The 25,883-nt window shown below is 38.4% G+C and overlaps 1 protein-coding gene and 1 pseudogene across 5 annotated transcripts in view; one reads left to right on the forward strand and one right to left on the reverse strand.

Annotated features, from left to right (window-relative positions):
• Nucleotides 1-25,883, forward strand: part of TRIM33 (tripartite motif containing 33) — a 139,037-nt gene that overhangs the window by 51,228 nt on the left and 61,926 nt on the right. For all 5 annotated transcript variants that reach the window (XM_064282387.1, XM_064282388.1, XM_064282389.1 and 2 more), the window contains exons 2-4: nucleotides 8,381-8,499; nucleotides 8,747-8,891; nucleotides 9,048-9,180. In XM_064282387.1, the coding sequence (XP_064138457.1) occupies nucleotides 8,381-8,499; nucleotides 8,747-8,891; nucleotides 9,048-9,180 (397 nt within the window). The remainder of the gene's footprint in view (nucleotides 1-8,380; nucleotides 8,500-8,746; nucleotides 8,892-9,047; nucleotides 9,181-25,883) is intronic.
• LOC111750506 (small ribosomal subunit protein uS3-like) lies at nucleotides 23,565-24,711 on the reverse strand (annotated as a pseudogene).

Consider the following 25,883-nt stretch of genomic DNA (forward strand, 5'->3'; position numbering starts at 1 on the left):
CAGATAAGCCGTTGTTAAAAGCAAGGCCTGATATCCATACCCCTGTATTCTGAGAATTTTATGGTTTTAGTTTTCACATTTAGGTGCTTAATCCATTTTGAATTGTTTTTTTTTGTGTTATATGAGACTTGGATCCCAATTTATTCTTCTGCATGTAGAAATCCAATTTTCCAGCACCATTTATTGAAGAGGCTCTTCCTTTTTCGTCAAATGGCCTCAGCACCCTTGTCAAAAATCAGTTGACGATAGATGTGTTTATTTCTGGACTCCATTGGGTTTTCAGTGGCTGATATTTCAGAAGTAGATTGCCAGGCCTTTTCTTCCAAGGTGCCTCTGAATGGACTCCAACTGCCAACCTTTTGTTTGGCAGCTGAGCATGTTAACCATTAGTACCACCTAGTGACTCTAATTTACTTCTAACAAGTTGCTGTTGAGTTGATTCCAATTCATGATAACCCAACGTGTGTTAGAGAACTGTGCTCCATAGGGTTTCTAGTGGCTGATTTTTCAGACATCAGTTGCCCGGCCTTTCTTCTGAGATGCCTCTGGGTGGACTCCCACTGCCATCCTTTCAGTTAGCAGCTGAGTATGATAGCAGTTTGCATCACCCAGATATTCTAGTCTCTTAATTTGTAAGCTAGTATAGCATAGTTCTTAAAAGCATGGGCCATAGACCCAGACATTTTGGATTCTGATCTTGGCCTCCCATATACATGCTCTTGTGATCTTGAGAAAATTACTTGATTTCTCTGAAACTCAGTTTTCTCATCTTTAATGTGGGGATAGTGATTGAACTTCACAGAGGATTAAATGTTATGAGGATTAGATGAATTAATACATGTTAGTTTCTCAAAAAGTATAACTGATCTTACAGTAAAACTCTGTATTAGTACAAATTTAGGTATAATTTCATCATGATTGGTCCCTGTACTCAGCATATTACTCATTTTCAAACAGGAGCAGGTTGAAATTCCTGTTGGGGTGAGGGGAGAAGAGCAGGGGAAGGCAAGGTTGGGTTAGGAAACTGCAGACCAGGGATGTAGGGTTGTGGAGAGTTCCTGTGTCCTCAGTAGTCTCTCGAGCCAATTTTTGTGACTCAGACTGCAAAAGTGGTGCCAACACCATTTTTCTGGAATTATTCCAGATGTCTTAGAATAGTTGTCCTCAAAATTTGGTCCTCAGAGCAGTAGCTTCAGTTTGGCACCAAACTGCAGTCTTACCTCTGAAGCTTGTTATTGGCTGGCTGAGCAGGCTCGCATAGTTTATTTCACTTCTAACAACTTGACTCTGCATTTCACATGATTGAATTTTAAGGTCCCCACTTAATTGTGTTAAGGAAAGGTTTTAATGTATTTTTAATTGATCTTTTAGTCTCTTAGTTCATTCCTCATACTCTGACTAGAATGATTTTTCTAAAGCTGAAGTTTGTTTACAATAGAATAGGTTATTGTAGTTTGGTATTTCAATTTTATCTTTTTTAAACCTCCCAAATTAATGTTTATATCTGTATTTATTTTTAGTCACTTCATATTTAGACTTAACGCTTTTTTTTTTTTAAGTATACCTATTGTTTTATGACATTGATTAACAACCCCACAACATGTTTACACTCTCCCTTCTCAACCTTGTGTTCCCTGTTACCAGCTTTCCTGTCCGCTCTTGTCCTCTAGTCCTTGCTCCAGGGCTGGTGTACCCCTTTAGTCTCGTTTTGTCTTATGAGCCTGTCCAATCTTTGGCTGAAGAGTGAATCTCAGGAGTGACTTCATTACTGAGGGGGCCATTCTTTCAGGGTTTCTCCAGTCTCTGTCAAACCAGCAAGTCTGCTCTTTCTTTTTGAGTTAGAATTTTGTTCTGAATTTTTCTCCAGCTCTGTCCGGTGCCCTCTGTTGTGATCCCTGTCAGAGCGGTCAGTGGTGGTAGCCAGGTACTGTCTAGTTGTACTGGACTCAGCCTGGTGGAGGCCGTGGTAGATGTGGACCATCAGTCCTTTGGACTAATCTTTCCCTTGTATCTTTAGTTTTCTTCATTCTTCCTTGCTTCCGAAGGGCTGAAACCAGTGAAGTATCCTGGATGGTTAACATGTTTTATTGATATCTTTGCTTGTTATTTTTTGCATTTCTCCTCTAAGTACTTTTCTGTTTTTTTAAAACATTAGGTCAAACCATATAAACTTGATGTATTTGTAGTTGGAAAGTGATCTAATATTGACAGTTTTTTATGGTTCAATTTAATGCTTTACTGGTTCTTAGAGGAATGAGTACTATGTCTGAAACTTGTATTTTGCTCTTACTCTTGAATAATAGTTTTATCTGGATGTAAAATTCATGGTTGACAGTTTTTCCTTCCAAGCACTGAAGATTCTATTCTTTTTTTGGGCTGTGTTTTTTTTTACTGATGATAAGTTTGCTCTCTGATTGTCTTCTGTTACTGGAACTTTTGTTTCTGGTAGTTAAGATTTATTTATCCTCCATCTTTAATCCATATTTTCCTTTTTATATAGACAGGTGTGGATTTATTTTTATTTATCCAGTTGAGGACTTGGATTGCTTTTGCAATCTGAGGGTTCATTTCTTCAGTTCTGAAATTTTCAGCCATTATCTCTTTATACCATTTTCTTCATGAACTTCTGGAATTCTGATAGACACCTGCTTGTTTCTCATTCAGCTCTTTAGGTTTCTTCTCTTTCATAGTTTCAGTCTGTCTTCATTTCTGTGCTGAATTCTATGAGATTTCTTCAGATGTCTTTTATCTTGATTCTTTTTCACTTATTTCTTGCCTACTGTTTAACTTATATTTTGATTTTATTCAGTGATCATGATTTTTCTCGTGGATTCTTTTCCAAATCTTCTACTTTTCATAGCTTTTATTTGTTCTTTTATCTCTCTGAACATTTAAAAATATTCAAAATCTTTTTCGGACTGCTTTATTATCTGTGGTTCCTAGGTTGTTACTTCTTTGTTTATTGTGTGACCTGCTCTAATAGTATTGGATTTTCCTCACGTGCTTTGTAGTTTTATTCTGTGAACTTACCTTCAGTTGGGGGGAGTCTCCCTTGTGCCCTTGGTTAGGACCTGTTCTCGTGAGATGGTTTTGTGTTTGTAAAGTTCTGCTTTCAGCTTGTATCTATTATCTTGGCTTCAAGTTTCTGTGTATACTGTGCAGATAGGACAGCATTTAGTTACATATCTATATACGCATTAGAGTTTGTTTAGGGTTCTGACTTCTTGTGGATGCACCTAGGGCTGGCAAAGATTTTATGCAGTAGGGTGCTTAAAGTCTGCCCCATGGCTTTATGGAGGGAGTTCACTTTCACCTTGTAAGCTCTGCCTTACTTCCTGCTTCCACCAGTAGTACTGATAACCCTTATGGGCCACTTGTTTCAGCACCTCACCACTTCGGCTTTGAGTTCCATTATGTTTCTGGTACTTCAGAATTTCTTATTCTTGCCTTTGGGCTCAATTATGTATTTTTCAAATTATACTTTAATTTGTTATATTTTAGCCATTTCTGTATTTGTCTTATGGTTTGGGTGGTCTTTACGCATTTGCTTAGTTGTCCATCTGAAATGGAAGCCCATCAGTCAACTTACGGAAACTAAATTCTGCTTAACCTAACCATGCAGATGTAAACTAGTTTGTATTTTGACCTTTTAAAAAAGTGTGTCTTTCCCTATCCCCCGTCCCTTGCCAATGAAATATTTTAGTGAGTTGGCATTTAAAAGAAACCAGTTTGAAAGACATGAACGTGTCTTTCAGAACTTGAGCTTCGAAGTTATAAAATCAGTTCTAGAAGCATTATGAAAAAACTGGCTCCAGGAGTATTATTGGTTTGGAGTCTCGGTTACAGTTTTGTATAACGATCAAAACTTACCATGGCAGCTAGCACTGAGTGACTGAGTCAAGAGCACACTCATCTGGTCTACGCTAATTATAAGGGTGTGCTCACTTACGAACTCACTTGGAAACTAACTAGAAGTTGGTTCTCGTTTTAAAGCAAATATTTATATACAGACAATCCCTGGATTATCAATGAGTTCCATTCCTAAGTCTGTCTTTAATTTGTACACAAATCGAAACAGGTATGGTTCATATCTAACGTCAATTAGCCAAATGTTTGTCTTAGTATATAGTATATAGTGTACCTTTCTGTGCATAAAAAGCATTAAAGAAATACTTCCAGATACACTAAAACATCTTTAATGTAATAATACAGTAATAATAATAAAAAAGAATGCTTTGATGCATGTCACCAAGTAGTGTCTGTTTGTTATTACAGACCATTGTATGTACCTCGAATTTTTAATATAATAGGCTTTATGGGGTTTGGTTTGTAACCAAGGGTTGTATGTAAGTTGGACGTTCCTAACCCAGGGAGTGCCTGTAATTATTAATAACTACTGAAGCAAATAGAAAAAACCCCTAATATTGTTTTAGGACTAAGGCATCCTGGCTGCTGCGTAATCTGCATGATGTAAGAAGTCAGTTTAAGAGTGGAGTTGGCTATTTACTACAGGCTTGAATTTATTCCTTGTGTCTCATTAGAGCTGCTTTTATGCCTGAAGTTTCTGAATTTCAGGCTTCTCCAGAAATCTTTAAAGCAAATAAGATTCTTTCTTAGATGTATTCCCTCCCACCTTGTGTACTCTGGGTTTCTTTTGTTAACTGTTTAGTTATTCTTTTCAAGTAAGTTTCTTGAAATTACTTGTACACTGATGTGTGTCTTGCTTCTCCCTGTACCACCATTTTCTTGGATAGTGGTTTTTTTTTTTTTTTAATTTTGTGTTTTAGGTAAAAGTTTAAGTGGCAAATTAGGTACTTATTTAACACTTTTAATAAAAATCTTCCGTGACGTTGCTTACAATTTTCACAGTGTGTCAGCATTCTCATTATTGCCATTCTGTTTGTTCTGTTTCCATTGATCTAGCTTCACTGCCCCTCCTTGCCTTCTCATCTTTGCTTTTGGTTAAATGTTGACTCTTTGGTCTCATATAGTTGATTGTTTAAGGGAGCACATTACTTACGGGTGTTACTGTTTATTTTATAAGCCAACATGTTACTTGGCCAAAAGGTGACCTCCGGGAGTGGCTTCATTTTCATGTTCATAGGGTATCTTAAGATGATAGTTTTGGAGTTCCTCTAGTCTCTATCAGTCCAGTAAGTCTGGCCTTTTTTAGAAATTTGTATTTTGTTTCACATTTTTCTCCCATTCTATCTGGGACTTTCTGTTGTATCCCTGGTCATAACTATTGGTAGTGGTAGCCGGGTACCATCTAGTTCTGGTCTAAGGCTAGAAGAGGCTGTGGTTCGTGTGGGCTGTTAGTCCTGTGGACTAGTTTCTTCTTTGAGTCTTTGGTTTCTTTTATTCTGTTTTGCTCCAGATGAATAGAGACCAATAGTTGTATCTTAGATGGTTGCTCACAAGCTTTTGATACCTCTGGTGCTACTCACGAAACTAGTGTGTTTATGTTTTAAATTTCTTAATACCATTTTAACGGGGATTTGGAAGGGGAAAGGATGAATTTGTGTTGTCAGAGACTGTAATGGCAGTCTGTCATCTTGAACTAGAAATTTATAAGAACCTGTTAAAAATAAAACTCACTGAAATTTAAACATAAAGCTTATTCTGAACAGTTACTGTATATGCATGTAGGGAGACCACTTTGATTGCAGAAAAAAGCAAATGGCTTCAAAAAGCTAGGTACGATGAGGCTTATAAAGGGAAAGGAGGGAGAAGTACAGAAGGTCGACCATTGACTAATCTTAATGTGATTGATTGAACCCTGCCTTTTTCTCTTCAGGGTCCTTGGTGGTACAATGGTTAAACACTTGGCCGCTAACTGAAACGTTGGCGGTTTGAACCCACTAGCCACTCCACAGGAGAAAGATATGGCAGTCTGCTTTCGTAAAGATTACAGCTTTGGAAACCTTATGGGGCAGTGTATTCTGTCCTGTAGGGTTGCTCTGAGTTGGAATCCACTCAACGGCAATGGGTTTGTTTTTTTTTCCCCCTTTACTGAAATTAACTGATACCAGGATATCTCTGGCCTGGCTGCTAATAATTTGGGCCATCACCCACCTGCAGCCATGAGACTTCTTGAAATTTAAATTTGGAGGTAATGGTTTGACAACTCTACTTTTCTATTAAGAGAAAGACAAATTTACGTTGCTGTAGAGCAGTGTCTGGCAGGCTTTTGCAGTTTGGGTCAGGCTTTTTATGGATAATATTTGGTTTCACGGACAAGAAAGACCTTAAAATTGAAGTAAGACGTTTGTTACTAGTTTTCCTTTAAAACAAACCTCAGAATCAGCTTGTTGAGTTTCACAAAACGCCTTCTGAGACTACACTGAAGTATACATTTACACATGTATAATTGATACTTTTAGTTTTTTTTATTTCAGAATATAGAATGTCTCTCCATCTTTTGTGTCCTTCAGCAAAAATGTTCCTTCATTTAGATGTTGCAGATATTTCAGTTTTATATGTATGTATGTACATAAATGTAAATACAGTCATGTGTTGCTTAACGCCTAGGATACGTTCTGTGAAATAGGGCATCATGTGGTTTGGATGTTGTCCTAACTCCATATTACAGGAAGTCCCCAGATTACAAATGTCCTATTTACATACAACCCGTAGTTACAAACCAATTCCCGTAAAGCCTATTATATTAAAAATTTGAGGTACCTGCAGTAGTTTATAATAACAAACAGGTACTACTTTGCGATGCACATCAAAACATTATTGTTACTGTATTATAATGTTATAGATGTTGTAGTGTATCTATCTGGAAGTATTTCTTCTGAACTCTGTTATAACTTTATGGGACCACGGGCATATATGTGGACAGACGTTGCCCGAACGGACGTTATGCGGTTGCATGACTGCATAGATATTTTTGCTACTATCTGTATAGCCTACTCTTTCCCTGCATTTGTGAACTTTGCAGATATTTTCTCTGTTTGCATGCTGTTTCCTCCTTTTCTGAGTAGGGGGTTCCCCAAGACCACCTTTAGGCTTTTTAATTAGTTAGAAATAATCACAGAACTCATAAAAGCTGTTATACTCACAGTTGCAGTTTATTACAGCGAAAGGTACAGATTACAATCATCAGGTGTATGGTACAAAGTCCAGGGAAGGTTAGGTGCAAACTTCTTGGTGTCCGCTCCAAGTGGAGGTGCATGGGGACCCACTTAATTCTTCTAGCAGTAATGTTTGACAGTATGCATGGAGTATATTACCAACGAGGGAACCTCACCTGAGCCTTGGTGCCTCGGATTTGGGTGGGAGGAGGGGACGGGGATAGAAGGGTAAGGGTGCCTGTGTGACTAATATCAGCTAACTGGACTCCACTCTCCAGAGGTCAGACATTTCAGCATTACCCAAGGCTTTAAAAAAAAAAAAACAAGAATTCACCATAAATCACATTGTTAGTATAAACTTATCTGGACAAACTGATACAGTTTGGCTGAAGGCCTCAGGCATACAAAAACCACTCTTATCTGCAGAATATTCCACAGGCTCAGAGGTCATCTCCCAGGAGTTGGGTCTAGGGTCAGTTTTGAAGACTGGCCTTTCTTGGGAATGTGCAGAGTTTGAGCAGCAGAGGCCTGCTCAGTAAACCTCCTGCAGACTAGTAAATGCACATTCATTCTTCAGGACCCGTGTTTAAGAGTCATCTCTTCAGTGAAAACTTTTCTAATTCCCTCTAAGAAGAGTTAGTTGCCCCCTTTTTTATTGCCTCTATAGTTACTTATACTTATCTCCTTTATGGTTATATCGTACTCCAACTGCTTTCTGAAGGTTTTAAATTCATACCACTTCAAATGTGAAAATGTGTTTATCTGCTCGCTCCTTTTTCTTCACGATACTCTTTCCTCCTTTGGTTTGAGAAATTGTTTTTGTGTGTTTCCGTTAAGGAAGATCATCTTAGGCACTTTGTATTATAAAACTATTTAGTTTTCAAATGTATAATTAGGAATTTGAGTTTGTTTTAACAATGTATATATGTCTCTGGGAGATTCTGCTGTTTCCATTTCTTTGAGAATGACATATATTGTGTTTGTATTTGCATTTTCATGACAGCTACTTTTTAAGGCTTTGTAGTTTGTGCATGGTACAACTCTTGGGGACACTGCTTATATCCTAGCCTATGTATGTTTGATGCTTTCCATAGTTTTGCAATATACAGACTTGTTTCTTCTTTCTAAGTAGGGTATCGTTTTCCCCCAATGGAACAACTTAAGAGCTATTTTATTCAGCTCTTGATCTAATTTCTTTGGTCTTGTCTGTGCCATACGAGTCGTTTTCATATGGGCATCGTGCACAATTTCCTTAATTTTTCCTGAAGAATATTTCTTAATGTTGTCATTTTGTGTTGTAGTTGGTGTAATACGGTGCCCAGTATGCCGCCAAGAATGCAGACAAATAGACCTTGTGGATAATTATTTTGTGAAAGATACATCTGAAGCTCCTAGCAGTTCTGATGAGAAATCAGAACAGGTATGCTTCTCAGTTTTTCTTTCTATTCCTATCTTGATATCAAAACGTAAAACATAAGAAAAACATGTTTCAGTAGTTACATAACAGTAATTCTGCTGTAATTACGTATTTCAATTTGAAAATAGTCTTTTGGGAATGATTAGCTTTATTCTCTACCTCAAACTGGGTTAAATGAGGCTGTTTTAACCTTTTTGTGGATCTTTGTTGTGTAAATTTAATGTGGATTAGTATATATTTCCTCTTTTAGGTATGTACTAGTTGTGAAGATAATGCCAGTGCAGTTGGCTTTTGTGTAGAATGTGGAGAGTGGCTATGTAAGACGTGTATAGAAGCACATCAGAGAGTAAAATTCACTAAAGATCACCTGATCAGGAAAAAAGAAGATGTTTCAGGTAAGATAAACAGTTTTAATAACTTTTAACCTCCCTTTTGCCTTTATGACATTTTCTGTTTAGTCTTTAAAATTTTAGATACCAGCATCAGTAAGAATTAACAAAATTAGACAAGTTTTATATTTAGTTTAAAATATGTGGTTTATTTTTCTGCAGAGTCTGTTGGAACATCTGGTCAGCGCCCTGTTTTCTGCCCTGTACACAAACAAGAACAGTTGAAACTATTCTGTGAAACATGTGATAGACTGACATGTAGAGACTGCCAGCTATTGGAACACAAAGAACATAGGTACAGAAACTGGAATTACTTACCAAGAAATATAATAAAAAGCTATTGTAAAATTAATTATTCTTCCTTGAAGTAAATTTTCATCCCATAATTTTGTTAGGATTATAAATCTAAATTTTGTATATTTTATTTCTTAAAACAAGATACATTTATATAAATTGTTAAATGGTTTCCATGTTCATATCTAATTGTTTTATGAATACTTGTTATAAGTGTATCATTATGTGGGTTTGGGTTTGCAAGAACGGCATTGTATTACTTCTTTGCTTGCCATACCTCTGGTTCAAATAAGCTTTTTTATAGTGTATTGTGGTATTTAGGTTGTAGACCTGTAATCTGAAGAGGTAATAATCCCACGGGTATGGCTAACAGATACGTATTTTAACATCAAAGCATAAATACACAGCTTTTGTGTTAGATATAGAATCTGTAGAAAACCTTTGGGAATTACAAATATCTAAGTAACCATACCTCTGTATTTCAATCCTGTTTTACCCTCAGAATTCAATAGTATTCACTTTCCCAAGAGTCTTTTACAACAGAGTATTCTGAAACTGTACTGAGATTTCTAGTCAGTGAGTTTCTCCAACTTCCAGGTCAGGTGTGTATAACAAAATCCTCCAGTTAATTTTACCAGCCACCATGCCATCTATTTATTACAATTAAAAAGACGGCCGTGTTTACGCATAGTCCTGCATTTTCTGAAGTATTTTTCTTAGAACAATCTTACTAGATGAATGGAAGCAGGTTTTATGAATCTACTGTCAAAGAAAGGTGTTGGGTTAATCACACTTTAAATGGGGTTATTAACTGTATGATTTCTTAGAGCTTTTAACGTACTGTTCATTAGCGTTCCCTTCAGAAGGGATATGATAATCTGAATTGTTAGGTGCTGTTGAGTTGATTTTCGACTTATAGTGACCCCATGTGACAGAGTAGAACTGCCCCATAGGGTTTTCTAGGCTGTAGTCTTTACAGGAGCAGATTGCCAGGGTTTTCTCCCATGGTGCTGCTCAGTGGGTTTGAACTGCCAGCCTTTCAGTTAGCAGCCAAGTACTTAACCATGTGCCACCAGAGCTTCTTAATAATCCTAATAGCTAACACTTAACAATATCTTTATTTCGTTCCAGGCACTTTTCTGAATGCTTTTATGTCCATTTCATTGATACCAAATGCCTCTGAGGTATAGGTACAGTTATTAATATTTCGCAGTGAGAGAGCCTACTCACAGAAAGCTTTAGTGGTCTCTACAAGGTCTCACATTAAGTGGTAGAGCCAGGATTTGAACACAGTGGGACTCCATATCTCTCCTTAACCTCTATGTTCATTGTCTCCTATATTGTGTAGAGAATACAGATATACAGGATACCATATATGGAATATCTCTAACTTACTTGACCACATAAAAGAATTGGTTTTCGTTCCTTTTTTTTTTTTAATTTAGGTGAAGGATTACAGAACAAACTGGCCTCTTATTAAATAGTACACATTGTTTTATGACGTTGGTTAACAACCCTAAGGCATGTCAACACTCCCTTCTCAACCATGGGTTCCCTATTACCAGCTTTCCTGTCCCCTCTTGTCTTTGCCTCTGGGCTGGTGTGCCCCTTAAGTCTCGTTTTGTTTTATGGGCCTGTCTGATCTCTGCCTGAAGGGTGAACCTCAGGAGTGATTTCATCACTGTGCTGAAAGGGTGTCCGGGGACCATATTCTTGGGGTTTCTCCAGTCTTTGTCAGGCCAGTAAGTCTGGTCTTTTTGTGAGTTAGAATTTTGTTCTACATTTTTCTCCAGCTTTGTCTGGGACTCTCTATTTTGATCTCTGTCAGAGCAGTCAGGGGTTGTAGCTGGGTACCGTCTAGTTGTACTGGACTCAGTCTGGTGGAGGCCGTGGTAGCTGTGGTCCGTTAGTCCTTTGGATTGACCTTTCCCTTGTGCCTTTAGTTTTCTTCATTCACCCTTGCTCCTGAAGGGGTGAGATCAGTGGCGTATCTTAGATGGCCGCTCACGGGCTTTTAAGACCCCAGGCACTACTCATCAAAGTAGAATATAGGACATTTTCTTTATAAACTATGCTATGCCAGTTGAGCTAGATGTTCCCTGAGACCATGGTCCCCTCAGTCCAGTAGTTTGGTCCCTTAGGGAGTTTGGATGTGCCTATGGAGCTTTCATGACCTTGCCTTGTACGAGTTGTCCTGGCTTCCCCAATATTGTGCACTGTCTTACCCTTCACCAAATTATAACTTACCTATTTAGTGTTTTTCCATCCCCACCCTTCCCATCTCTTCTAACTATCAAGGATTGTTTCTTTTTGTGTGTAAACCTTTTCATGAGTTTGTATAGTAGTGGCCTCATACAATATTTATCCTTTCGTGATTGACTTATTTCACTCAGAATAATGCCTTCCAGATGCATCCATGTTTTGAGATGCTTCGCAGATTCATCATTGTTCTTCATGGTTGTGTAGTGGTTCATTGTGTGTATGTACCATAGTTTGTTTATCCATTCATCTCTTGATGGGCATCTAGATTGTTTCCATCTTTTTGCTGTTGTGAACAATGCTGCGGTGAACATGGGCATGTGTATGTCTATTTGTGGGACGACTCATTGCTCTAGGATATATTCCTAGGAGTGGGATTGCTGGATCATATGGGTTTTCCATTTCTGGCTTTCTAAAGAAGTGTGATATCGTTTTCCAAAATGGTTATACCCTTTTGCATTCCTACCAGCAGTGCATAAGAAGAGTTCCAGTCTCCCCGTAGTCTCTCCAGCGTTTGTTATTTTCCGGGTTTTTTTTTGGATTCATGCTAGTAATGCCGGCGTGAGATGGTATCTCATTGTGGTTTTGATTTGCGTTTCTCTAACGGCTAATGATTGAGGGCATTTTTTCATGCATCTGTTAGCCGGTTTTTTTTCTTTTTTTGAGGCACCTCTCAAATATCACAACTTGTGGATGTCTTCATTACAGGACCGTTTCTTATCCTTTTCTCTCTTTTTTGCTTTTGCTTTGGTCCAGTTATGCTGACTTCCCCTATATTGTGTTGCCCTTCTCTTTACTGAAGTTGACATTAGTCTTCTATCTAATTAGTGATTTCCCTTCCTTTTCCCTCCCCACTTTTGTGGCCATCAAAGAATGCTTTTTTCTGTGTGTAAGTAAACCTTTTCTTGAGTTCTTATAATAGTGATCTCATGCAATATTTCTCCTTTTGTGATTGACTTATTTCACTCAGCATAATGCCCTTCAGATTCACCCATGTTGTAAGATGTTTTGCTATTTCTTACCTTTGATTGTTTTCAGATAATGTCAGTAAGACCTTAGATTCCCTTTCTCACACCTCCTGTTAGATCTTTGAACACTTAGGTTTCTTATAGCTTTTCTCATTGATGGTGAGACACAGAACAAGAAGGAAGATGGTGTACTTTTTTTTTCATGAAAGAATAACTTCAGTCCTCCATCCCCTAGAAGTTTAATCATGATCCTTCCCTTTTTTTCACCATTATCTCTTGAATGTTTTCTCCCTCTCTTTAGTTCACACCTCCATTGTATTATTTCTGGATGGACTATTGCAGAACCCATGTCATTGATTTTAAAAGCCTAGGTTCTTGTTATGACAAATTTATAAGTTGTCTCTCTGCTCTCAGTTTTACCATTTAAAATTCATTCTGTCTACATTGCTGCTAGGGTTGTCGTGTAATTGTATAATTGCCTTTCATAACATCCTTCAGTGGTCCTGCATAGTCAAAGTTCAAGTGTTTAATAAGGAGCCCTGATGGCTCAGTGGTTAAGTGCTTGGCTGCTAACCAAAAGGTCGGCGATTCGAAGATGTGGCAACCAAGTGTCTAGTATAGCATACATTATTGAATCTCACCAGCATCCTTCTCTTTACCATCTGTGTGAAGTTAGTCAACAGTCCCCAAGACATCCTCATTTCTGACACCACCTGCAGAGTCTGATAAAATCCCAGACATAGGGAGAAATAGCGTGAAATTCGGACCACTGAGCTGATTTGTTTTTACCTTCTTTTAGAGTGGAGTACTTCCAAACAGGATGCTGTACGTTCACCTTGAAACTACCATCTATAAATTTAGCAGCTCTTTGTTGGTCAAACTGTGTGACCTCAAGAGATTTCAGAGTTGGCCCTAGGAGAAAAGAGCCTACTAGCTCTCCTTGCACACACCTCCTCTCCCTCAAAGTCTATTTCTGCATAAACCATTTCCATTCTCTTATGGAACTCTTTTAGGTACTGCCTTCCTTATTAAGAGTTTTTCTCTGATATCACCCACGACAGTATAGATATTTCAGGTTTCAGGATTATTTTATGTCCTTTAGTCATAGGAGCAGTCTGAATGAATGCCAAGTAGCAAGTTAGTAATTGTTTCTCAAGTGGGGTGTACCATATGGCAGCATCCGAAAATTTTGTGGTCCCGAATCCCAGTGGTTGCTGCTGGGTGGTACACATAGGCTTTTGCCATAAACTCCTGCCTGGGTAGGTCCATTGTGAACACGTCCAAAATCACGTCTGGATCACAGAAGCCCCAAAGCTACAGGGGCGGAGGTGGGGGAATGACACGGGATGTAGTCATAGACAACGCTTTTTGCAATTCTGCCATGGCTTGCCTTTGTTAAAGGCCCCATTCAGTGGCCTTCTTTTGTGTAATTTTATGGATGAGAGCTAGCAGTAGTTCCCGTTTTTTATGGATGAGAGCTAGCAGTAGTTCCCATTGGAACTACTCCAGAATCCAAGTAGACCAACTTAATTCTGAAGTGCTTGTTTAGTTCTTGGGATAGATAATGACAGCAGTTTATTTTCAGTTGTCTGTGGAATGTCACGAGTGGTTCCTGCCCAGGCTATTCAACATAAGAATCTAAGAAAAGTACTGTGAAATGGAATTATGAAAAGAGTTAATATAGACAAAAAGAAATATTATAATTAGGACACTTTTAAAGAATAAAATGAATTCAAGAGCTGGGTTTCTAAAATGATCAAGAAAAGACACAAGCTAGGGCTTTGAACTTGTTCGGCCAACAAAGTGAAACCAGAAGAGACCTGAATTTTTGAAATTTAGATGATGTGGAACCATAACCAAATGGGAAAAATTAACAGGTCGAAACCCTGGAACGGGAGACTAGGAAGAGATGTTGGGAGCACTTTCAGGTGCCTCATGCATGAGATTGAATTATTGGCAGGACTGAGGAGAAGGACACACATACAAAGCAGAGTAGTTGGCCACCGTCTTTGAGTCACTATTTCCGACTCTGGGCAGAATCCGATGGGCAAGAGATTTGGTTGCTGGGCAACACATATCCTGCCTTTGTTTTCTAAGAGGGAGATAAGTTTTTAGCAGGGCTTTGACCTGTAATTTTTCTGTTCTGGTTATGGTTCCTGGTCACTCAACTTTTAAAAATTTAGGTGTGTTCCAGTGTCACCTCCTTGACTATGACTGAATTGACAAGAGCTGGTTTGAAGCCATGATACCAACATAGGCTAGATTAGTAAATAAGAAAAAACTGAGCTATACATTATAAACAAGAAAGAGTTCCAGGGAATTATGGGACCTGAGGGTGGTCTTGGAGACCCCAAAATTTGCAATTAGTGTCAGAAGTGAGGGTGATCTTGTGGATTTTCCTCTAACTTTATAGTTGACATCAGAGGTGGGATTCACTAGAACAACCCTGACTCACTGAAACGTGTGGCTTGGGAAGAGGAAGGATGAGAGGGCAAACCTTTGATTCCTGGAAGGCTAGCAGCCCATGGTGTGGAACTGCAGCTGTTCAGTGATCAATTGTCATTAGTTGCTGTTAAGTCGATTTCAGCTCGTGGTGACCCCATGTGTACAGAGTAGAACTGCACTCTGTGGGGTTTTCAAGGCTGTGATCTTTTGAAGGCGAAGGCCTTTCTTCTGAGGCGCCTCTGGGTGGGATTGAACTACCAATCTTTTAGTTAGTAGTCCAGTGCTTAAACATTTGCAGTATCCAGTTACCAGAGTTAAAGGTTACCGATGGAATTTAGAAATGGTAGGCCCAACTCCTAAGGAACTGGTTCATTAATACATAAAGGAATGCAGACTAGAAGCTAAACGTACAATCCATTGGTTATTGTTATCTCTAATAGCTAAAATGAAGGTAATAGAGAATGTTGTGGTAGATCTTGACACTGGGCTAACCTCGGGTTTGGGTTAGTCTGAGTAATGGCCGCTAGACTCAGGGCCACTATCAAAGGGAAAAGATAATCTGGGACAAGAAACAAAACACTTGTATAACTCTGGCAACGAAGAAGGTAGTCCAGGTGGGGGAAGTGCAAAAAGAAGAAACTACTGAAATCAAGAAACGTAGTGTGAAAGAGTAGTCTCATTTTAAGGAATGGTATTGTCAGCTGTTAGAAGAATGTTTACTAAAGAATAGACAAACTGAGGGGCAGTATCTTTGGTTTTGTTTGCTGCAGAATGAAAGAACATCTTTGAGTTCATGCAGGATCCACAGCTCTCTATCAAACAGTCACAGATGCGTATATGATTCAGACACAGCATGAAATTTGCAAAAGGACAGCTAGCTTGGGGGACTAGATAAAGCAGCTGTAAGGTTTGTTTACACTGAGAGGAAGGACTGTCCTTCTTGTCTGTGAAATGCCAACTGGAACACCCCAGATGAAGTGATTGTTATGCATCATCCATCTACCAGGCAGGATTGGGTTTATGGTGATTGGAATAGTCATCCACCAAATATGCCCATTACCCAGTTCATGGTAAATACTGGGATTAATAAGACCCTTTTTGCCTAGGTACCCCATGTGTCTTAGTCATCTAGTGCTGCTATAACAGAAATACCACAGGTGGATGGCTTTAAGAAACAAGGTTATTCTCTTACCGTCTAGTAGGCTTGAAGTCCAAATTCAGGGAGTCAGCTCCAGGGGAAGGCTTTCTTTGTCGGCTCTGGAGGAAGATCCTTGTCATCAGTCTTCCCCAGACTAGGAGCTTCTTCAAACAGGAAACCTGGGTCCAAAGGATGCACTCTGTTCCTGGCACTGCTTTCTTGGTTGTATGAGGTCACCAACTCTCTGCTTACTTCCCTTCCCTTTTATCTCTTGTAAGATAAAAGGTGGTGCAGACCACACTCCAGGGAAACTCCTTTTACATTGGATCAGGGGTGTAACTTTAGTAAGGGTACTACAGTGATCTTTTGAAGGCGAAGGCCTTTCTTCTGAGGCGCCTCTGGGTGGGATTGAACTACCAATCTTTTAGTTAGTAATCCTCTTGAACACAATCTACTCTTGCCTCATTAACCACAGGCAGAGATTAGGATTTACAACATATAGGAAAATTACAATCACAAAATGGAGGACAACCACACAATACTGGGAATCATGGCCTATCCAAGTTTACACATATTTCTGGGGGGCACAGTTCAATCCATGTCATAATGTAATTTTACTGCTGCCAATCAGGCAACAGTCTGAGAAGCCTTATCTGAACCTGGGGGTATTAGGTTGTTAATGGATTGAATTGTGCCCCCCCAATTCAATCCATGTATATCAACTTGGCTAGGTTGTGATTCCCAGTATTGTGTAGTTTTCCACCATTTTATGAGCAGATGTGATTATACTGTGAGTTTTAAATCCTAACTAACCTCTGTGATGTTAATGAGGGAGGGTTAGAGGCAGTTACATTAATGAGGCAGGACTCAGTTTACAGGACTAGATTGTATCTTGAGTCAGTCTCTTTTGAGATATAAAAGAGAATCAAGCAGAGAGGAGAGGACCTCATACACCAAGAAAGGAGCCCCAGGAGTGGAGCACCCTTTGGACCAGGATCCCTGCGCTGAGAAACTCCTAGACCAGGGGAAGATTGACGGCAAGGACCTTTCCTCAACAGACAGAGAGAGAAAGCTTTCTACTGGAGCTGGCACCCTGAATTTGGATTTCTAGCCTCCTAGACTGTGAGAGAATAAATTTCTCTTTGTTAAAGCCATCCACTTGTGGTATTTCTGTTACAGCAGCACTAGATAAGACAAAAGGGGAAAGAAACTGAGTGTAAGGTATATGGGAACTCTTTGTACGGTCTTTATAGTTTTCTTATAAATCCGAAAATATTCTAAAGTAGCTGAAATCAAGGAGATTAAGTGTAAACATGCACCCTAAACCATGGGCCTTCACTTACCCTGACTTGCTTTCAGATTGACAGCAGTGACACTTTTCCATTCCCCTATCCAAAAACCCAACCCCCCCCACTGCAGGGGGGGAATCAGAGGTCTTTTTTACTCTCTAGGGATAGTGAATGATCAGAGGAAACCTTTGAATATTGACATTTGTTGTTCATTTCCATTTTAAAAGCTGAGTCTTTCCTAGATTGCTTTACACTGAAGCCCACCAAGTGATAAGTCCTGTTCCTGTACACACAGATTCTAAGCAGCTTTTAAGTATTTTATATTTAAATATGCACATATAATCAAGGGTCACTTTACATCTGAGGAGAGGCACTGTGGTATACCTTGTGGGATACATTGAGAATTCTCATTCTCTGTCGCTCTTGCATAGCTTCAAATATAGTGGCTGGAAAAACTAAGTATTTGGTCTGCCAATCTTTCTGGCAGTTCAGGCTCATAAAATACAAGCAGAATGTGCTGAGGGGATGCATTTTGAGAAAGCTTTTACTTTCTTGATAAAAGGAATAAATGTTGGTGGTCTCAACGTTTTTTCTGCATCTTCCTACTTTGAATTTGGATGTGATGTCTGGAACTCAGACACCATTATATACTCTTGAGGGAAAAGCCAACAAATTTTCAGAGATTGTAGGTTTGATGTTGAACTGTTGAACTAATACCACAACTGTCTACTTCCAGTCTTTTTGTCATATGACCCATTGTTAGTCATATTTTTTATTACAGCTGTGAACAGTTCTGATTGACACAGCTACTCACATGAAAGAGACCAAAGTACACTGAAAAGAAAAGGCATGAGAAGACATGAGAGAATACAGAAACAAAGGGAAATATAAAAATAAAGCAAAATTATGACATATTGAAAGATATCAGAAGCTCTTGGTCACAAAGTAAGAGCAAGATCTCAGCAAAAGAAATCATCGAAATGAGAAAGAGCTCTTGAAAGTATGATAGCTGAAAGAAAAGATGAATTATTAGGGTTGGTAGATAAATTCAAGATAGTCTCCTTGAAAATAAAAAAAAAAAACAGAAAATATAAAATTACAAAAGGTATCTGACACAGCCAACCAGTACGAATCACAGAAGGAACAGAAAATTTTGGGAAGGAAATTATCAAATAAATTCAAGAAATTCCTGAGAACATAGAGTCACCCAGCTGAAACGGCCTATTCAGTGCCCAGCACAACAATTGTAAAAAAGACCCCTATCAAAGTGTATATCATCATAAAATTACAGTTAGTTATAGATTAAAAAGATCACCTTCAGTCTGTTCTTAACACAACTGCTAGAGTGAATCATAAGTCAGACTGTGTCAGCCTCCTGCTCAAAACTTGCTTTGGTTCTCCAGTTCAGTCAGAGTACTTGCATAGTGGTCTGTAATGCCCTATACACACACTTCATTTACTATTACTCTTCCCTTCACTTACTCTGCCACAGCTACACTGGCTTCCTTGCTGTTGCCCAAACATGCCAGGGGTGCTGTTGCTTTATTACATTGCCTGTTTCCTGTGCCTGGAGTTTTCTTGCTCCACTTGTTTGCATAGCTGACTTTGTCACATCCATCCAAACCCACTGCCATTGAGCTGACTTATTGGGGCTCCATAGGGTTTCCAAGGCTGTAAATCTCTACGGAAGTAGACTGCCACATCTTTCTCCTGCGGAGCAGCTGGAGGGTTCAAACCACTGACCTTTTGGTTAGCAGTCGATTGCTTTAACCACTGTGTCACCAGGGCTTCTTCCTATCCATCCAGTCTTTGTTTAATATCACTTGCTCAATGAGACCTACTCTGATCCCTCTATTTAAAATTGCAGTTTGCCCATTCACTTCCAATCCCTTTTTATCTTGATTTATTTTTATGTAGCACTTACCACCTTCTAAACATATTCTATATAGTTCACTACTTTTTTGGTTTGTGTTCTTCCCATTAGAATGTAACTTTCCTGAAGGTAGAAGTCTGTGTTTTATTCACTAATGAATTCATAGAGCCCAAAATAGTATTTGACACAAATTTAAGTGTTTCATACATCTAACAAATATTAATTTATATCACCCTACCAATTGTTGTTGAGTCCAACTTACAGTGACCCTATGTCTGTCAGAGTAGAACTTGACTCTGTTGGGTTTTTAATGGCTGTTTTTTTTGAAGTAGGTTGCCAGGGCTTTTCTTCTGAGGTGCCTCTAGGTGGCCTTGAACCTCTAACCTTTTGGTTAACAGCCTAGCACGGTAACTGTTTTTATCATGCAGGGATTCCATTTATTAATTTACATATAGGAAGAAGAGCTGTTATGTATTTTCATAGAAATTAATTTTAACTTGCATAAATAGTTGAGGGGTCTCCTTGTTCTGTCTTTTAATTGAAATGTTTAATTTGGTTATATTTAATGTGATTGTTGGTACAGTTAGGTTTAAGTCTACCATTTACTGTTTGTTTTTTATGTCTCTCGTGTGTTTTGTCCTCCTGTTGCTTCTTTCCTGCCTTCTTTTAAGTTAATGACTATTTGGTATTCCATTTTATTTCTACGTTTAGATTTTTAAGATTATGCCTCTTTATTATTTTTAGAGATTGCTCTAGGCTGATAATATGCATCCTTAACTTAAAGTCTACTTAGAAAATTTTACTATTTCCCGCTCCACAGATCAGTGACTTTACCAAAGAATAATTCTTTTCTCAGCCCCCATACTTTGTACTGTTGTCATATTTTTTTTATTTATACGTGTGTGTAAACCTTAACTTACAGTGCTTTTTTCTTTTTAATACTTATCTATCTTTTAAGAAAATATGAGATAGAAAAAAGAAACTAGCCGTTTGTATTTACCCATTTATTAACAAATAAATATTAGGAAAAAATAACAAATATTTTTTAAAAGCTGGGTTTTTGGTGGTGGTTTGAACCTAACTACTAAATAAATTTTCTTTTATCCTTGAGTGGTGTGAAAAAATTGCTGAGACACTAATGGCATCAGGAACCAGGAAAGTTTGGGAACCTCTTGGCTATAATTTACCTTTCTTCTGTTGACGAGCGTTTGGGTTGTTTCTAGGTTTTGGCTGTTATAAAAAATACAAACATTCCTTCATACATTTCCTGGCATAGATGTGCATGTGTTGTCTAGGATGTGTATTTTGGGATAGGAATTGCTTAGTTATACCCATTTGTTAACTATCGATTCAGATTTTTTATGGTTCAGGTTTTCTATTTTTTCTTGTATCAGTTTTGGTAAGCTGTATCTTTTTATAAATTTGTCCATTTTATCTAAATTATCAAATTTCGTGACATCACCTTTCATTAATATCTTTAGATTTGTATTGATGATCTTTTTTTTCTTTCCTGATATTAGTTATCTTGTGCCTTGTCTTTCTTGATCTGTCTTTTCAGAGGTTTGTCAATATTAGTTTTTTTCAAAGAAGCAACTTTTGACATTGTTGATTCTCACTAAACTGTAATTTTTCCCCATTATTTTTTGTAAATCATCTGAATTCCTTCTGCTTTCTTTGGGTTTATTTTACTTTTCTTTTTTATGCCTCCTTCAAATAGATGTTTACATTATATGCTTTTTCACCCTAATATATGAACATTTTTTATTACGTATACTTTAGCCGTATTGCAAATTCTGGTGCTTTCTTTAGTAGTTTGAATAAAAAATATTTTCTAGCTTCCCTTATAATTTCTTCTTTAAACAATGAATAGGTTACAGAGTAATGTAGTGCAACATTAAAAACACATGGGAAACTTATCTTTTTGTTACATTTTTACTTTAATTGCATTGTGTTTAGAATGTGATTTGTATGGTTTCAGTCCTTTGGCATTTGTTAAGACTTGTTTTACTGCGTAGCATAGCCCTTGGCAAACTATGGCCCAGGGGCCAAATCCAGCCGTGGCTAATTTCCACTACAAAGGCAGAGTGGTTGCGACAGAGACAGTATTACCCACAAACTTGACAATACTTGCCATCTGGCCCTTTACAGAAAGTTTGTTGACCACTGGCCTAATACAAAATCAGTTTTTTAAAATCCTCTGGGTGTGTTTGGGGGGGTGGGGAGTGCGTTCTCCTTTGGAGTGTAGTGTGTTACTGTCTATAGCCTTAGTTTTTCTCTCTGATTGTTCTGTTGTGAGTTAAAATCTTCCACTATGATTCTGGATTTCTTGAATTCTTGTTTTAGCACTGTTTACTCTCTGTATTTGAAACTGTATTATTAGGAGCATACATATTTAAAATCATCTTACTGGTGAATCGAACTGGTGAGTTGCTCATTATATGTTTAGTCATGCTAGCTTTAAAATCTGTTTTGTCTGCCTATTTTCTTTTGGTGAGTAATTGTGTGGTATGTCTTTTTCCTTTTTTACTTCGCTATTATCCTTATGGAAACTCTGGTGGCGTAGTAGTTAAGAGCTATGGCTGCTAAGCAAAAGGTCAGCAGTTCGAATCCACCAGGCGCTCCTTGGAAACTCTATGGGGTAGTTCTACTCTGTCCTATACGGTCGCTATGAGTCGGAATCGACTCAACGGAACTGGGTTTGGTTTTGGCTTTTTATTATCCTTGTGTTCTGGATTTGTTGCTTATGAATGAATATGTTTAGATTAAAAAAAATTCAGCCTGAGCACCTTTAATCCTTACACTGAGGACTTAACCAAAATCCAGTTGCTGTTGACTCAGTTCTGACTCATAGTGATACTGTGTATGTGTTAGAGTAAAACTGTGCTCCTTAAGGTTTTCAGTGATGGATTTTTTTGGACATAGATTATCAGGGGTTACCAGGCCTTTCTTCTAAGGTCCCTATGGGTGTACTTGAACCTCCAACCTTTAGGTTAGCAGCTGAGAGTGGTGACTTTAATTTACTCTAATATTTTGGTTTAAATCTACCATTTCATCTCATGATTTCTCATTTTCCTGCTCCTTTTAGTTTATTTTCCCGTTTTTTAAATCTTTTTTTGTATTGACTATTTTTCATAATTCCATTTTCTCCATTTTACTAGTTTTAGAGTTATATGTTGTTTCTTTTGTCCTAATTGTTTCCCTTGAAACTGCAATATGTAGATTTATCAAAGTCTAAATTTAGTCAGTATCATTGCCCACTGCCTCTCCTTCCCACACGTAATTATTGTGCATTTTAATTTTCTTACTTTTACCCCTGCCAAATATTTTATATATATAGTCAGTATCTTAGATTTACCCCACTCTTTCACACCACTTCCTCTGTTCTTTTTTTTCTTCTTGCATCTCAGATTCCCTCTTGATTCACCGTCACTGCCTGATGTTTATTTTTATGAATCTCCTTAGCGAGAATCTACTGGTAGTGATTTTTGTTTGTCCGTAAATACCTTTATTTTGGCTTCATTCTTGAAAGCGGTTTTTGTAGCATATAACATTTTATATACCCATTACCTATATATAGGTTGTCGGTTATTTGCCATGTTAGCACATTACCCTTTTGCCTTTAAGAGGCCAACAGACTTTCTGTTATTCTCTTGATTTTATGATTTTTTTGTTTTCTGATTATTTTAAGCTTACCTCTTCTCCTTTTTAATTGTGTCTTTCAGTCCATAATCTCGCCAAATATTGCTTTTGTTGCATTTTTCCTTTCTCTCCTTCTGGAATTCCAATTAGATGTATGTTAGATTTCTTTAGTCCATGCTTCATGCCCCTTAACTTTTATACTTCCCATTTTTAGACATCAAAATGCCAAACACGATTTCTCTGATCAAGCTCAGTTCAGGAATGTTCTCTTCATCTGTCTACGCTGTCATTAAAACCTATCCATTGTATTTTAAATTCTAGCTATTTGAATTTATTTTCAGTAACTTATTTTGTTCTTTGAAAAATCTACCAGACCCCTTCTTTTAAAGCTTTCTATTTTGAGATATAAAATTATAGATTTATAGGAAGTTGCCCCAGAAAAATACAGAGCAGTCCTGTGTACTCTTCACCCAGTTGCCCCTAGTAGTTTCAGCTTACATAACTGTAGTACAAAACCTAAGTGAGGAAATTGACATTGATACAATGTGTACGGATAGTTCTGTGCTATTTTATCACATGTATAGATTTGTGTAGCTACCACTGAAATCAAGATAAACAAAATTATTCCATCAACAAACAGATCCCCACCTTTTAGTTACCTGAATATTTTTTGGCTTGTATTTCATTCTTTAAATACAGTATGCATGAATTTTTTGCCACTGTTAGTGTGTTTCCCTTTTTGTTCTTTCCATTTCTGATTTGTATTCAGTGAGCCATGTTTTCGTATCTGTATGGTTATTATTATTATTTTTTCTTTTTAAAAGATTTTATTGAGGGTTTCTACAGAGCAACATCCACACTCCAGATCCAGTTGCCAAGGAGACCCTGTTACACAGAGGTGACTGGCGGGGGCATGGCAGGTGGCTCTGGCTTCCCATCCTGTTCCGAGATAGGAGTAGTGGGTAGGACCTCATCTTTGGATTCTACAATGCCCACATGGTTAGGTGGGGGTTTCTTAGGGCCATCTTACTACTTGGGCCCCAGGCCAGCATGATCTTCATTTTGATGCCCATCACAACCCTGTCTGAGCAGCACATGGCCCACGGCTATGTCAGCATGGTAGTTAACAGGATCTCCACTGTGGGTCATCAGGTCAGGCACAGATTTCATGGATTTAGCCCTCTGTCCTTGGAGTTTCCCAGATACCACGATTTCACAGCCCTTGGCACCACTTGAACTGTACCACACCATAGCAGGCCTTCTGCACAGCAAGCCCTCCTGGGAATTTGTAGCACAGAGACTCTGCTTGGACAATGGCACAGAGACCTCTTGTGGCCGTTTCTTCTTTTCATCTGCATAAAGCTCCACATGCCCTTCAAGGAAGCCAAACCTCTTCTGAACTACAGTGGAAAATTCCTGTATTCACCGACACTTCTCACCAAGAATGTTTTGTGTCCTGGTGGCTAGGATAATGATTTTTGTTCTGGTTGGTATAACTTGAACTTCAGCTCCAGAGTAATCACCTTCAGCCAGTTCCTGAGTGAGAAACTCATACAGTTCTGCTTTGAAGATGCCATCAGTGACAACTTTCTCTTCTTGGTAATTTGCACGGTCATCTTGCAGAATGTGTGCTGCTGAAAGGAAAGCATGTGTGGTTACTTTCCTTGGCAAATTATGTTTAAAGTTAAGATGCTTTTCTCAGTAGAGGATCGGATATTCTTTTGCCAGGTACATAGAAACGCTGTCAGTTTGAGACCATTAAAATTTCCAGAATGAAGTTGTTTTGGACACCCAGATGGTACACTCGGTCTAAAAATATACATATGTGGTGCTTTGTGGCTGCATCTCCAAGGGATCCCTCCTGTGCTCTTCCACAGCACCATCGTAACTTTCCTTGAGTCCCTTAGAGGTATTAGAGGAGCAAGATACTCTTATTTCACCTTTATGTACTTTGGGGTGTCTGCCTTCTGGTGACATAGGTATGCGCCTGTGAAACCGTTGTCGTAGTCAAAATAGTGAACATATCACTCACAGAAGTTTCATCTTCATATTTAAAAGATGTTTGCTGGGTAAATAATTCTAGGCTGACAGTTTTCTGTACTACTTTAAATATGTGTACTCCACTGTCTTGTGGCTTACATTATTTCCAGTGAGAGGTCTGCTGTTGTTATCTTTTTTCCTATGCAGATAAGGTATCCTTTTTTCCTTTCTTAGCTTTTAAGGTTTTCTCTTTATCAGTGGTTTTCAACAGATTATCTGTGATGTACAGACAGTCCCCTTATTACAGACAAGTTCCTTTTTTAAGCCTGTCTTTTTTAAGTTGAATTTGTATGTAAGTTGGAACAGTTAGGTATAGCTCATATCTCATGTCAGTTAGTCAAATGTTTGTCTTAGTATACAGTGTACCATTCTATGTGTGATGGTTAAAGTTGGTTGTCAACTTGGCTGGGCCATGATTCTCAGTGGTTGGGAAGTTATGATGTAATTTAGCAGTCATAATATGATATAATCACCTCCATGATGTGATCTGATGCAATCAGCCAGTCACTTATAAGGGGAGTTTCCGTGAGGGTGTGGCCTGCATCCAATATATGTGGATTTTCTGTCAAAGCTTGCTGGCTTTTGCTTGTTCTGGATCCTGCATCCAACTCGTTATCATCTGACCTCTGGTTCTTGGGACTTGAGCCAGCGGCCTGCAATATTGCTTACTGATCTTGGGATTCATCGGCCTTTTCAGCCTGTGAGTCAGTAGCCTGCTGTATTACCTGCTGATCTTGGATTCATCAGCCTCCACAGCTTTATGAGTGAGGAGAAGCCTCCAGCCTAATGCCTGACCCACTTCTTTGGGACTTGCCAGCCTCTAGAACCGTGTGAGCTGTTTCCTTGAGATAAATCTCTGTCTATATGCCTCACTGGTTTTGCTTCTCTAAAGAATCCAGCCTAAGATATTTAGTATCGAGAGTGGTTCTAGAGAAACGAAATTGTAAGGATGGGTTTTTAAAATTGGTTCTCAAGTCTGGCTAATCTTAAAGATGTTGCTGACTCTGCTTCCAGTAGTAAAGAGACCACTGCTAATCCATAGCCTGAGCTGGC

Source organism: Loxodonta africana, chromosome 3 (assembly GCF_030014295.1).
Source record: "Loxodonta africana isolate mLoxAfr1 chromosome 3, mLoxAfr1.hap2, whole genome shotgun sequence".
Taxonomy (NCBI): domain Eukaryota; kingdom Metazoa; phylum Chordata; class Mammalia; order Proboscidea; family Elephantidae; genus Loxodonta; species Loxodonta africana.